General features: G+C 40.0%; 1 protein-coding gene across 3 annotated transcripts in view; it reads left to right on the top strand.

Annotated features, from left to right (window-relative positions):
- LOC5570323 (radial spoke head protein 3 homolog B) overlaps positions 1 to 14,458 on the top strand; it is an 82,006-nt gene extending 67,548 nt beyond the window's left edge. For 2 of the 3 annotated variants that reach the window (XM_021843825.1, XM_021843824.1), the window contains 5 exons: positions 5,791 to 5,878; positions 6,263 to 6,304; positions 13,227 to 13,385; positions 13,449 to 14,025; positions 14,090 to 14,458. In XM_021843825.1, the coding sequence (XP_021699517.1) occupies positions 5,791 to 5,878; positions 6,263 to 6,304; positions 13,227 to 13,385; positions 13,449 to 14,025; positions 14,090 to 14,340 (1,117 nt within the window). In that variant the 3' untranslated portion in view covers positions 14,341 to 14,458. The remainder of the gene's footprint in view (positions 1 to 5,790; positions 5,879 to 6,262; positions 6,305 to 13,226; positions 13,386 to 13,448; positions 14,026 to 14,089) is intronic. The other variant, XM_001653098.2, reaches the window with a different exon arrangement.
- Positions 14,459 to 15,536: the final 1,078 nt, after the last annotated feature.

Genomic DNA, 15,536 nt, shown 5'->3' with positions numbered 1-15,536 from the left:
GTTGTAAGTAATGACGGTAGTCGACACGTTTTCGCTGATATTCGTGATCAAACGTCAACATCCCACAGTAAATCGCTAGTGTTTGGAGGTGATTTTCTTCTTCTTATCGTGACGTCCCAACTGGGACAGAGCCGGCTTCTCAGCTTAGTGTTCTTACGAGCACTTCCACAGTTATTAACTGAGAGCTTTATTTTTGCCAAATGACCATTTTTGCATGTGTATATCGTGTGGCAGGCACGAAGATACTCTATGCCCTGGGAATCGAGAAAATTTCCTTTACGAAAAGATCTTCGACCGGCGGGATTCGAACCCACGACCCTCAGCATGGTCATGCTGAATAGCTGCGCGTTTACCGCTACGGCTATCTGGGCCATCTTGGAGGTGATGTTAACCTCCAAAATGCGAAATTATCACCTCCAACTTAGTTCTAATACCCACTGTCATATGAGTTATGGTGGTGCGTCGATCGTCGCAAGTTTCTCGTTAAACAGTCAATTCAGCAGCGCTTTCTTAAAACATTCACAACACTAGCGATCAAACGAATGTCGGAAACAAAAATAAATTGAATGTCTCTGACCACGATAGCTTCGCAAGGAAACGTTACGGTTTTGTTTGTTTCTATCATTTTTCGTAACTATTTATGATGTTTATGAACCGATATGTCTGAATTCTATGCAAGTGCCATCGTGTCAGACCACATTCAATTGACAGTTTTTTTGTGTTTCTCCATGTTCATTCTACCACTCGTGCTGTGTGAGAGGCAACGATAGTGGATGAATGCAGAAAAATGAAAGACAGCACTGAGTACCACACTAGGCAACGGACTAGCATTCAAAGACCAGTGGCACAGTTGGAATACGTTTCATACGAAAAGTTTTCCGGACTGAAGTAGGAATCGAACCCACACTCCTTGGATCGATGCGACTGATGCGATCGATGCCACGAAGCCCACCAAATCCTTCAATAGCGTTTTTTATAATTACTTGAGCAAAGAAAGCTCTCAGTCAATAACTGTGACAGTGCTCTTAGCACAGTGTGGAGTCACAGTGGAGATTTAATACCAAAAACCTCTAGGTATTATATGGGCAGTTCCCTAGCAATCCTAGTAATCCAAAAGATTCTATAGTTTTAACTCGACTGCTCCACTGATTCTTCAAAAGTAGGATTGTCTAGCAATGAAAAAGTTACAGGTTTCCGTAACTTGGTCGAAAGGGTACATTTTTCTAACTATAATACTATAATAGTTGCGGCAAGCCTCGTTGGATAAATGTACAACTCGTGCTGAAGAAATCATCATTTTGCAACTTATTGCATACATAATTATTGAGCATGTTCAATTCAGCAAAATGGAAGAAATACAAATTTTCTACTTTCTATAAGCATGCTCAATTTAGGAAAATGAAAGAATATTCTGAAGAATGAGCTCTACGCTAGAGCAATCTCGTTAGAGATCTGCTTCGCAAATCTCAAGCTTCAAATTTACATGCGAATTCACTCAATCACACTCACGCCGTCAAAAATAATTAAGTCATAAAACGCCGTCCACAAATCAAGTAACGCTCTAGGGGGAGGGGGAGTAGGCTCAAGCGTTACGGTCCATACAAATTTGAAACTTTTCATATAAAAAGCGTTACGAAGGGGGGAGGGTGTCAAAAATATTCAATTTTAGCGTTACGGAATAAATGGACGCCGCCTAAAACATAAACTATTGTTTATCATATTAGCAATAAATTATTAGGTTAACTTTTGCGTCCATGAGTCCTCTCGTATTGTAGGGGTAACGCGCCCTATTTAATGAACAGGGAGTCGTGAGTTCAATTTTCACCGAGAAGAACTTTTTCGCAAATTTTACATCAATTTGTCCATTTAATCCAATGCAAAGTATATGTAACACTGCGGAACACGTTTTTGTTTCAAGCATCAAAATACCGCTATTTACTTAATCATAGTTCAAATTTCATGTCAATATCATTAAAATCAGTGTTGTATACAACTTTGGCGACCTGTAGCCAAAAATTGTGACGTGCTGAAACATTTCTGAGAACGGCATCTGGTTCAGCGACCCCAAATCTACTAGAGACACATAATTTAATCCTTGAGACACGCAAACATGTCATTTTTGTTACGCTGTGTAATGTTTAGTTTTTCGGTAGTCGTTAAAACTTCCACTCGGCTGGTTAGCCGTAAACCATGAATCATAATTAAAAAGTAATAAGATTTTGCTTTGTGCGAGGAAACTGTGGAAATACGAGACAATGACATACAGACAGATGAGCCAACTTATCCGTGATTTTTCGAATGTTTAGTTCCGTGATTGATAACTCACATATGGAACATCTCAAGCGTGGGTTATGAGAATTTGAGTTTTTCACAACACTGTATTTTGATAAATTGAACATAGTTATAAAAAATAGAGTGCAAATCATCCTGCTAAAATTAACGTTCTAATCTTCTTTTTTTTCTAGAAAAAATGCATTCCACACCACATTACTAATGAAACAATCTCTTTGGGAATTCTTACAGACCTCCTACAACTACTCCTGTAAACAGAATAATTGTCACGATAGTTTTTGGAAGTAATCTTTAATTATTTCTTGAAAAAAAAAACTTGTAGGTACCACGAGACTTCTGAAGAACCATTTTAAAAATGTGCAACTTTTTTAACATTGTTCATTTAGTATAACAATGTATTGGTTTTAAAGTTATCATAGTTGGAATTGTACAAATTTAGTTTCTCACAGTTCAAAGTTGCTTGACCGGATGATATAAAAAAAATCTGGTAGGGGGACTGGGGGGCAAAACACTCCAGCTAAGGAAGGAACCGATTTCAACTGTGAAATAGCGTCAAGGACAAACATGTTTTCTATCGAATAGAAAAACCGCCTTCCATTTTCATTTTTCTGGAGTTGATAAATCAATTTACAAATTTCATGCTTATCTGCATTTTTATTTTTTGCGGGGTAAAACTGGTCACATTTGCGCGTAACACGAATACAGCGTGGCAGTACGTTTGCTAGAATTCAAATTCAATCGGGCAAAACAGCCGTTATGAAATAGGAGTGGTCGTTTTGCCCTACAAGTTGATTAATGTTTAAGTCCTTCAATACGCTTCTTAAAAATTAATGCAACACTTTGTTTTGCATGGAATACAAACTATGAGAGTGCACAAGGCGATTATCGGTGATAGTTTCAAAAGTTTGGTTATATATAGGGAAAGTGTACCAGTTATGGCCATAGTGGTTCCCCATTTGGCCATATGTGGAATTTTGACAACTTTCACATTTCAAATGTTTTTGAATATTTTAACATCAAGATATATCTTAAATCTAACTTCAACAACACACACAAATTTTCAAAATCTGAAGGCATCAAAGTAATAACCTGAAAAATCACATAAAGTTGCAACACATACAGCGAAAACTTTTTTTTTTTGTTTTTTTTTTTTATTTTCGCCTGGAAAACACTTATGAATATAAGTAAATTAAGCATTTTTACACATTATCTATTATTCTACCCCGACGGCGCATTTTACATTTAATATCCCTACCAAAGATGGAAAAAATCGTCTCTAGCAACAAACAACATGGTACCGTTTTGATTCATATTACGGACACTTAAGGCCTCTTGGAAGTATAGCACAGCATAGAGCATTCAAAATAAATCATTCTGTATGATTCCTCAGCGTTATCGAGCGCCGGAAACCCTTAACTTTAGAATCGTGGGTGAAGAATACGCTTCCGCAACTTGAATAATTTTAAATTAATCGAAATGTATAGGGCGGCGTCCATTTATTACGTAACGCTAAAATTGGAAATTTTTGAACCCCTCCCCCCCCCCCTCCGTAACGCTTTTTGTATGATTTTTTTTAATTTTTGTATGAGCCGTAACGCTTGAGCCTACTCCCCCCTCCCCCTAGAGCGTTACGTAATTTGTGGATGCCGCCTAGCCTTTTGATGATTCCTTTATTCCGGACGAGTCCTCACTTTTGCCTCATATTCCGGACACTTTGATTCGAATTCCGGACATCTCACAAAAAACATTAAAAGAAAAGTCAAATCATCAAACGAAATTGTTAAACCACTTAAGAGACGTCTAAGGCAGTTGTGCATCATAAATTTGCATAGATATTTATAAAAATAGCTTATTAAAACAAGCCTCGAAATTGTGAACTTTCGAACGGCAAAAATGGAAACATTTCATGTGAAATGTTTCCCATACAAAGTAGAGTGTCCGGAATTAAAAGCTGTCCGTAATATGAATCAAAACGGTATTTGAACGGTCTAAGAGGGCCGTTGCTCTTGTATCAGCATGATTTGAACACCTCATCACGCGCGCATTGTACCGACATATGGAGCATCCGATGCATTGCTTGTCGTGGGACAAATAGTTTGTCGGATGTTGTTACAAGTAGCGATCAATATGAATCATGGCGCATTCGCGCTATTATTTTTCGCTAAAACCATGCACGAATGATTCTAGAATCATAAACAATATATCCGAAGGGAAATCAACAGATAAAAATGTAACAATCATCAGAATGATAAAACTATGACTCGCGAATATTTGATCGCTAGCCCACATACAGAACGATGCATTAATCGCGGAGCGTAGGGAGTCGATGCCGGTTATGGACCCCTTGCGTTTTATGGACCCCCTACAGAAAAACATAAAATTAACACTCAAAGCAACTTTATTCCTATGATAATCCACCGGGGGAACTTCGATTACATTGTTAATCAGCAGTTTCAGGCAAAATATTTGGTTTGAGACGCATAAATATATGATATTTGAACAATTTGTAAATGAAACCACACAAGAGGGTCCATAATACGCATTTCCAGGTGGGTCCATAATAGGCTCGTCGGCAGCGAGCCGGATTACATGGGAATCAAATGGAGGGTCCATAATACGCAACGTCAAATTTGTAAACAATCCTATTATGGACCCCGGGAGGGTCCATAATAGGCATTCGGACAACAGTTTTTCAAATGCATATTTCGCTGGAAAAATCGAATGATTTTGTATGTTTCATAGACGTACTATGAAGTAAAGACATTGAATTTGTTGTTAGACTCCACAAAACGTATATGCGTCTGAGATACCATTGCGGAAAAGCGTCTAGAATGAATTTCAGCTACTAAGGGGTCCATTACTAGCATTGAAACCCTAGTTTGTTGTGATATCTTAACGACAAAAGGTTTATCGTTGTTGCTATGATCGCACGATAAAGAACAACCGCGATGCATCGTGGATTTTGTCATGATCACTAGATTTCCAACCTTGATCCCTACCAAGAGATCTAATATGCAAGTTTATCAAAGTTTTTACAATTGTGCATTCCGTGCCTTGATAATAGATACAGTCAACTCTCCCTAACTCGATATTGAAGGGACCATTGAGTTAGGGAGGTTACAGAACCCGAAACCAGTGCAACTGCGATCCAAGGGACCATCGAGTTACTATGGTTTTCTAACTCGATATCGAGATACGGAATATCGAGTAAGGGAGAGTTAACTGTAATACCATTGGCTAGCTTACTCATAAATCGATAAACGAATAAAAGTGGTTACGTCTTTCAAAGGTTTACATATTTCTATCGCAAGTATTATACTGAGAACGCCATAACGCAGAAATCGTTTTAATTAACATGTTCAACACATTTACCTTATGTAATTCCGACCATGATGGTTGACCAGAGACCAACAACCTTTAGCCAAAACAAGCTATAGTTATACCACTCCGACTATTAATGATTTTCTTCTTATTTACTTTTGCATTTCTTTCCACCAGAGACCATCAACATACCACCTACCAAAATGTGATGCACGATCGAAGAGTCGTCCGGGGTAGCAATTTCACCTCCAGCAACATACATACGGTAAGTTAACCGAAATTCATCTGATTTATTGGATTTAATGCTTTTTGAGCCAAGTAGAATAACATATGAACATTGGGTTTGTAAACGCAGTTGATGATATACTATACATTCGAAATTGGCGATCAAATGCTAACGGAATCTTATAATTGATCAGTAAAAAAAAATTGACTGAATTCATAATTTGTCTAGCCAGCCCCACACATTTTTCTAAATTTTAATTTTTGATCGCCAATTGTAGAGGTAAAGCCAGCTGATTGATTAATTCGTTTTTATTTCATTCATGTATCCTGGTCTCTTTGGATGTTACGTGTTTTGCTCAAGTTCATTCCATTTATTTATTTTTTCGAATTAATTATGCCTTGTCGAAAATGCCACCTTCCTCAGTGGAACCCTTATTTTGGTTATGCTGGTCTTCTATCAGGAAAGGTGAGTTTGGACATTGATTGTTGCAAACAACTTTTTATTGCAAACGCAAGTCAGTTACCTGCTAGCAAAATCGTTATGATTTGCTTGAGCTATTCCTTTAGCATCTTCGCGCTCCTGTACAAAGAAAAACTTCTACTAGTAGGGTATTTTATGTATTTTGGACAGAGCGTTACGCGTATATAATTTGGCCACCTCCATTTGATTTTGCCGTAAATGGCCAAATTATATACGCGTAACGGTCTGTCCAAATTACTTGATACGCTAATCATAAAAACCACCTGATACAAGAATTAGCAAATTTATCTTTTTGTAAATATTTTACTATGTGTTGAAAAACACTTTTGTAGAACGCAAATTAAGAACCCAAATTTAGGTACGGGTTTGGTGCGGGTCCTTACTAGCGTTAGACTCTTTAAAGCCTTATTGATGTATAGAATAGCAACTGATTAGCTTTTGTAGCAGAAATAAGTTTAGAAATGTGACTTGATGTGAAAAATTGAACAGCTTGCGTCAGCAAGCCCATGGTTTCGTGGTTTCTTTGCATGTTCGACGCATGTTCTTCTTTCGGGATTAATTTTATAGTAATATATAGCCAGCAGGAGCGGTAGCAGGTCTCATTTTAGAAACTTGGTCTCTATTTTAATGCAAGTCTCTAAAAAGTCTATATTTCCGATGGAAGATGTCAAAAGAGCCTTTTTAAGTCAAAATAATCACTAAAGTCACTCAATTTCTCGATGGAATTTCGTCTGTTTTGGTAGACAATATCAAGCAAATCTACCATTTTTGAAAACTTTGTAGTCCTAAAAAAGATACCGACACGTTAATGCTTCCAGTGGACGATTTGAAGGAAGCATCACCAGTGTTATAAGGAATGACGGTAGTCGAAACGTTTTCGCTGATATTCGGCAGCGCTATCTTAAAACATCCACAACACAAACGAAATGTCTGAATGTCCGAAAGAAACATAAATTAAATGTCTCTGACCACGATAGCTTCGCTAGGAAACGTTACGGTTTTGTTTGTTTCTATCATTTTTCGAAATAGACGCTGCTTTCACTGTATGCGTGTCACATTCGACATAAAAAGCAAGATCAAACTATTTATGATTTTTATGAACCGATATGGCTGAATTCTGAGCAAGTGTCATCGTGTCAGACGATATTCAATTACACATTTGCAAATGTTCGGCCGACAATGTCCATATCTTTCGCGAAGCAAACAAATTGACTGGATCCCGTGAAAATCGTACCCCGGCTGTTAACACCTCCTAGCGCGATATTGAATAATAGGAACAAAAATCCATCACCTTGTAGCAATCCCCGACGGGATCCAAACGAACTGGAGTGTTCGCCTGAAACCTTCACACAATTCCCATCGTTGCTCATATCAGTCTCGTGAGCTTCCCGGAAAAGCTGTTCTCGTCCATGATTTTCCATAGCATAGTGTCAATACTATCGTATGCCGCCTTGAAATCGATGAAAAGGTGATGCGTTGGGATCTGGTATTCATGACATTTTTGGAGGATTTTCCGTACAGTAGAGATCTGGTCCGTTGTGGATCGTCCGTCAAAGAAGTCAGCTTTTTAATTTGCCACGAACTCATTTACTTCAGGTGACAGACGACGGAAGATGATCTAGGATAATACGTTGTAGGCCGCATTTAGATTGGTGATCGCTCGAAAGTTCTCACAATCTAACTTTTCGCCTTTCTTGTAGATGGGACATATCATCCCATCCTTCCACAGCTCCGGTAGCTGTTCTGTTTCCCAGATTGTACCTATCAGCCGGTGCAGACAAATGGCCAGCCTCTTCGGGCCCATCTTTATGAGGTCAGCTCCGATACCATCCTTACCAGCAGCTTTATTGTTCTTGAGCTGGTGAATGGAATCCTTAACCTTCTTCAAAGTGGGGGCTGGTTGCCTGTGCTCATTCAGGTGTTCGTCAAAGTGCTGCTTCCACCTTTCGATCACCTCACACTCGTCCGTCAAGATGCTCCCATCCTTATCCCTGCACATTTCGGCTCGCGACACGAAACTGTTGTGGGATGCGTTGAGCTTCTGATAGAACTTACGTGTTTCTTGAGACCGGCACAGCTGTTCCATCTCCTCGCACTCCTCCAGGCGGTGTTTTTTCTGCCATTTCCGTCTATAACGTTCCACGTAATGTCGGGTCCCTTGCTGCAGCATGACCGCCCGCGTTGCATTCAGAATCGGCTTACATTCCTCGTCGAACCAATCTTTTTTTTCAATCATGTAGTCTCTAAATTTGCTATTTATGAGACACTCAAGGCCAGTCATGTGTCAGGATCCGAGAATATACCCTAACAAATAGTGTTTTCAAAACTTCTTGATGCACGTAAGATACATGAACAATGAACAATTCCATAACCTTAAATTTGTTATCTACATTTTTTCTTATTATTTGATTACTTGCATCGGGCATCATGGTCTTATTGAAATAAAAACTAATACTAACACAAAAAATGTAAACATAGTCAATTTATAAAACGTGTTCTGCTTAAGCGTTGTCTAAAAGTATTTGTCGTCAAGTTAAAATCAAATACACCATAAGCTTGTGGGATTCATTGCAAATGGAATTAAACGGATCATTTGCTCCATAACCAGTATTCCTGGAAGCTATCTGGAAGATGCCTTGTCCGTAATACGCGCTCTGGAGCATAAAATTGCATATGTTGAAGCAAAGTAGGACAATCAACCTCCGTACAAACAATTTTCGATCCATAAACAGCTCGGCTATTTTTGCAATCCCAGCAATCTGCAACGATTGTCGTAAGGAGGCAAGTTCAACGGATCACGCCACGGTAGATCCCTCAAAGCATGTCTCAGAAACTTACGCTGTACTGCTTCTATTCTGGTTATCCACACTGCCTCATAAGGCGGCCATACTATCGAAGCAAATTCTAAAATGGATCTAACCAGAGAACAGTACGAGGAACGCAGACACAACGGGTCGTTGAATCCTTTCGTAATTTTTAAGATGAAGCCCAGTTGACGGTTCGCCTTGCCAATGATAGTGGCATAATGCAGATTAAATGTCAATTTGTAATCCAACAAAACGCCCAGATCTTTGACCTTGTCCACACGTTCGAGTTCCTGACCATTTATATTGTAATCGTACAAAATTGGTGATTTACAGTGACGGTATGAAATCACACAGCATTTGGAAACGCTAACAGTCAGGAAATTCATGGTACACCAGCGCGCGAACTGGTTCAATAGCTCCTGGAGGTCTTTGCAGTCCGCTTCAGTTCTCACGACGAGGAAAAGATCGTCTGCGTAGATTAACAAACCGCCATTTGCAAGAACGATAGTCACGTCATTGAATAACAGCGAAAACAGTAAGGGTCCCAGGTTGCTGCCCTGCGGTACCCCAGATGCAGGGTGAAAAAGATGCGATACAGTAGATCCAACCTTCACACAGAGACTCCTGTTTCTAAGGTACGATTGCAGCCAATTACATATTCGTGTTGAAACACCGAGTCGGAGTAATTTCGCCAACAGAATTTCGTGGTTCACAGTGTCAAAGGCAGCCTTGATATCTGTGTAAACAGCGTCTATTTGCGCTCCATTACCCATGGACCTGATGCAGGTCGAAGTAAAATCAACCAAGTTACTTTCTACCGACCGCCTAGGGAAGAAGCCGTGTTGAGCCTCGCTAATATAGCAACAGAACGAGCTGAACACTACTTTATTAACAATGATTTCCTAGCATTTCGCACCTGCTGAAAGGGATGTTATTCCACGGTAGTTGGCAAAATCGGTCTTGTCGCCCTTCTTGAATACCGGCCGCATGTAGGATGTTTTCCAAGCAGTTGGAAACAGTTACGATTGCAGCGATTTATTGAAAATGCTTACTAGTGGAGCTACTAAAGAAGCACTGCATTTTCTAAACATGCAGGACGGAATACCATCAGGTCCCGGGCAATTCGATAATTTAAGCTTCTGTAATGCAGCATAAACCATTGATTTATTGACATGAAAGATATCAAGGTAAACAACGTCACGTGGCACTATACAAGTGGCAGCTTCAGTATCGTGAACAGTATGAATGCGGCCAACGAAAACGCTTGAAAACTGCTGTGCAAAAAGCGCACACTTTTCATCTTGATTGCTTGTGAAAACATCTCCTCGGTGCATTGTTGTTGGAAGGCCATTCTGTTTCCGTTTTGAGTTGACAAAGTTTCAAAAACCCTTCGGATTCTGGCGAAGATCATTCTGCTTCCTGGAGACATAATTTTTGTACAGAAAGCGATTGTATCCACGGTATATACGACTAGCCTCGTCCAACTGTCGTTGGAAATGTGCACATTTTTGACGATTGTATTGTTGACGCAATTTATCACGTCGACGTCGGAGGACACCAAGGTGTCGGGTAGACCAAGCCGGTTTTCTTGGTGGTCTATTCAGCGGAACTGTTTCAGCGATGTAATTATGAATAATGGCATTAAAGCATGTAACTGGACTGTCTACATCAGAGCACTGGTGTACTTCGGACCAATCAAAAGAAAACTGTTTAGTGCATCAAAATTACAACGACGGAAGTGTCGTTCCGAAAGGTCAATGTCCTCGTAGAACGTCATTGATGATAGTATTTGCACGGAGAAATAAAGAGCAGGATGATATCGATCTAGTGGAACAACATGTTCTGTCGCTGGAGTTGCAATTACACTGTTTTTACTGGAGTCATCGCTAAACACAAGGTCCAACACGCGGCCACTGGAATTACGGATCGATATACGTTGTCGCAAGCCTTGTCGAATGCCATGTTGTCGAGAAGAATTTGACTTGCCGATGAAATGTGTCGATAGCCACGCCAAACGGGGTTGGTTGAAATCACCAAAACCTACGAGCGGACTTGCATCGCTGCGTAAACTGCAGACCTCGGAAATAACATCGAGATGAAGTTGCATAAAAGTTCCGTCTTGCCTTTTGTCAGGAGGAATGTACAAAGCACCAATAAAAATATCAGTAATTTGAGTCGACATTTTTACCCTTCTTTTTCTTGGCATTACCTTCCCCACTGGGACAGAGCCGGCTTCTCAGCTTAGTGTTCTTATGAGCACTTCCACAGTTATTAACTGAGAGCTTTCTTTGCCAAAGTTGCCATTTTCGCATTCGTATATCGTGTGGCAGGTACGGTGATACTCTATGCCCAGGGAAGTCAAGGAAATTTCCTTTATGAAACGATCCTGGACCGACCGGGAATCGAACCCAGACACGTTCAGCATGACGTTGCTTTGTAGCCGCGGACTCTAACCACTCGGCTAAGGAAGGCCACAACATTTTAACCCACAGTTGTTCAATATTAGCTCGAGTAGAAACAACTGTCGTTCCAAACTTTTCTTTGACGGCTACAAAAACGCCACCACAACGGCGGCGAGAACTGTTGGTAGCGCAACGATCAACCCGAAATTATTCTGTATCCGGAGAAAACAGCTGACGAGATCCAATGCACTCATCAAGCCACGTCTCAGTGAAAACGTAGACATCGTGGTCTGATTCCGCCGTAGACAGAAACACATCATCAATTTTCGTTCGTAAGCCACACACGTTCTGATAGTAAATTCGCAGATCGAATGGCATACCACTTGGGTTTTCAGGGCATCGTTCCGAACGTTTATGCTGTGTAGATCCTCCAGAAACATTGAATATGGGATTGACGGCTTCGCAGTTAATTGAAGTTTTGGAACCGCAGAAAACAAGCAGAATTCCGTGAGGGGCCCTCTATCGCCAATTGGGGATCGCCCAATGCAGTCGTCCATAGGTCATACAATCGTGCGTCGGTGAGTGCATCCTTCGGAACGAGGGTTCTGGAATCGACGAACGATACAGGAGACGAAATGCTCGGAAGATCAGTGTACTTGCCTTTCATAGGAGCTCGGAAGACCCCATCTTCCAAATCACACGCAGGACCGGGATATATTATAGGATGCTCTGTTAATTTATTTTAAGGATCAATTTTCTTTCGTTTTCCTCACACAAACACGTCAGAATATTGGATGAATGTAACTGTGAAATGATTTTGAAAATGTGTCCATTCAGAGGCAAAATCGTCACAAATAACATTTTATTTTAATTTATATAGATTATTCATTCAAAATAGTAAAACCAATGTTTAAAAATTATTAGTTACAACTATTTATAACTGGATTTTTCTCTCTCAGGATAATGAATCATTGAGAATATCTGCGCATTTTTACCTTTTTCCTAGAACAACAAACCGACCCTACGTATGTAATCGTGAAATTGTATTTTAAAACGATAAATATTGTTGCATGAATTACACCACCACTGGATTGAATGTGGTTATTATTTTCACTCATTCATTATCAACGATGACAGCCTTACTTAGATACATCAAAGGCATTGCAAAATAACGCAAGCTCTAGACATAGAAGCTAGCCCATTTTTTTTCAAAATATCACAGGAATTTAATTACCATTACATAATAGATGAAAAATTATCGCGAATCGTCACTTTTGGTAACTAACGACGAGGACCTGGGATTGGGATTCTTTCCCGAGAGAGTCACTTATGACGTAAAAGTTGTAGTGACGACTTCCTTCGAAAGGGAAGTAAAGCCGTTGGTCCCAAGATGAACTAACCTTGGGCTAAAATCTCGTTAACAAAGATAGAAAAAAATATAAACCCCAATCTATTTCGCACGCTTTAGCATGCATTAGAAGCTTTGAAAACTCGTCACATTTTATGTTAGTCAACCCAAAAGCTTATCATATACAAGTACATATAGCTTTTGTACGCTGTTAAAAAATATATAAATATACACAATATCTATTTAGAAGCACTATTAACAGTTGATTCGAAAGCAATCCATAGGAAATCACAACATAGTAATTTTACAAACATATATAAAACTATTATATCAATTATAATCCTGCACAGGGCGATGGGGACAGTCTTCAAAAGGAAGCAGAGGCACGTCGAAGGCAGTTGGTTCGTAAGAAACACGTGGCCCGCAATCAACGTGGAATCATCGGAACTCCACCTGCGGTACGCGGTCGCAAACATGAAAACGTACAAACCGAAAAGTACCTCGAAGAGGTTCGTATTTTTATGATTTAATCAGTGCATAGAGGACACAAATGAATATCGAATATTTTCTAGATTTTCATTCGCCCACCGGAGATTGACGCCGGATGTCAGACGGATCTCTTCCTGCATAGGCCACCCTCGCCACCATACGTACCTCAAAAAATCGGCCATGACGTTGGAACGGAAATTCTCGAGGGAGAACTGTTCGACTTTGACACCGAAGTACAACCAATCATAGAGGTCCTTGTCGGTCGTACAATAGAACAGGCGCTGATCGAGGTACTGCACGAAGAAGAAATCGCCGAAATGAAACGCCAACAGCAACAGATAATGGCCATCAGGGAAGCAGAACTTGCCGAGCTTCGGCGTCTTGAAGTGGAGGATCGTAAAATACAGGCCGAGAAAGAGCGCCGAATATTGCAGGACAAGATTGCTCAAGATCTTGACAGAGAAATGCAGGAACGTATCACAGCTTCGAAGCTACTACAAGGTAGAATCGATGACCTACTGCCAGACGTGCTAGAGGCCGTGGAGAATATCAAGGATGACAAAGATCGCGAGGAATTCGAACGTCAAATTACTCCTTGGCTAGCCAAGGAAGTTGCTCAAGAGATCGGTCAAATGATTGACTCTAAAGAACTACTTGATGGTAATCTTATTCATTAACCACACGTTGATGCATTTTAAATAATGAAATCCTCATTTTGTTACAGATATAATCCGAGAAGTCCTCATCCAAAAGAAATGGAATCTATTTGGCACACCCACTCCTGAGATACATGATGACATTCCAGAAGATGAAGTAGATTTTGAGGAAGACCAACAACAAGGAAATGAATCAGAAGCTGATCTAGGCGATGAGGTTTCGCATGAAATGGATGGCGAAGAAATTGCAGAGGAAGCTGACAATGAATTAATTTCAGAACAGGCATTAGAAAATGACGATCCCGAAATGGCTTTGTGATAAGTTTGCCTTCGATCAACGACAAAAATTCATAGGACGTAAAACATAAAAAAAAAATCAATATCAAACCAAGAGTCTCATAAATTTTATATTGTGGTCAAGTAGTGTTTACCGATTGTACAATTGAAAACATGAACAAATCTAAATTATTTTTTCCTTAAACTTCAGCCAGATCAACATGCAACACCACTACACCTGTAAAATATATCAATAGATTTTGTCTGTTAGATGCATTGTTAATCAATAAACATAATATATTTTTGATTCAAACCATGATTATTCTTTTATGTCACAGCAAAAAGTTCTGGTCCACGATCTATACATTTTTGACGTAGAAGTACGTCTTTCTTCTCTATACAGGAGTGAAATTGGAATTTCAAAACCAAGAGCGTTACGCTGGCATGAAATATTTTAAACGTTTATAACTTTTCGCTGGCTTAACAAAATTTCTTGATTAGCACCTCAATCGAAAGATAAGACATCAAAGCTTCATGTCGTTTACTTACTGAATCCCACATACCTGTCCAAATAGTTTAATAACTGTTTTAAAATAGAACGTTGATTTCAAGCAAATCTATAAATAGGGGTGGCTAGAGAAAATTTGACGTCATTTGCTTTTCAGTCTCCGATTGGCTCGCATCTCAGCAGGCGACAGATCGGCTTGCTCTGACCGGGCGTGCTTCTCAGGCACAGACATCGATAGCGAAGGACGCCCCCGTTTGTCTTGCTTCGCTCAAATCAAACTGTCGAGCGAGCGAGATAAGATGCCGTCCGAAGCTAAAGCCATCACCGCTGCCGTCGCCTAGAAGAAGAAGAGGAAGCAGTCCACAGGTGAATTTGCGGTCAAACTGTGAACACGGTCGGGTGAGTCATTCTCGCTTTGTGGTTCACCGCTTGTTTGCGTTCACCCAGCCATCGTCATCGCCGCCGCAAATTTCATCGGCCGAGGAGCTGTTGACCCGCGCTTCAAAATTTCGACTCGTGATGAAATCATCATTGGTGGTCAAGAAGCAATCCCGTTAGGAGCAAACACCAGAAGCCCCCTGAATTTTGCTGATCCGAGCAGTGTTATTTATCCGTAACAACATCGAAGCTAACAAAGCCATCGGTTCTTTTCAGAGCCATCAAATTTGTGGAAAAGAGTTGAAAGAGAAATATTTCCGTCTTTATTTATAACTTCTTATATTTCTAAATCA

Source organism: Aedes aegypti, chromosome 2 (assembly GCF_002204515.2).
Source record: "Aedes aegypti strain LVP_AGWG chromosome 2, AaegL5.0 Primary Assembly, whole genome shotgun sequence".
Lineage (NCBI taxonomy): Eukaryota > Metazoa > Arthropoda > Insecta > Diptera > Culicidae > Aedes > Aedes aegypti.
The sequence above is the reverse complement of the archived record's forward strand: the minus strand, read 5'-3'. Positions and strand labels throughout refer to the sequence as shown.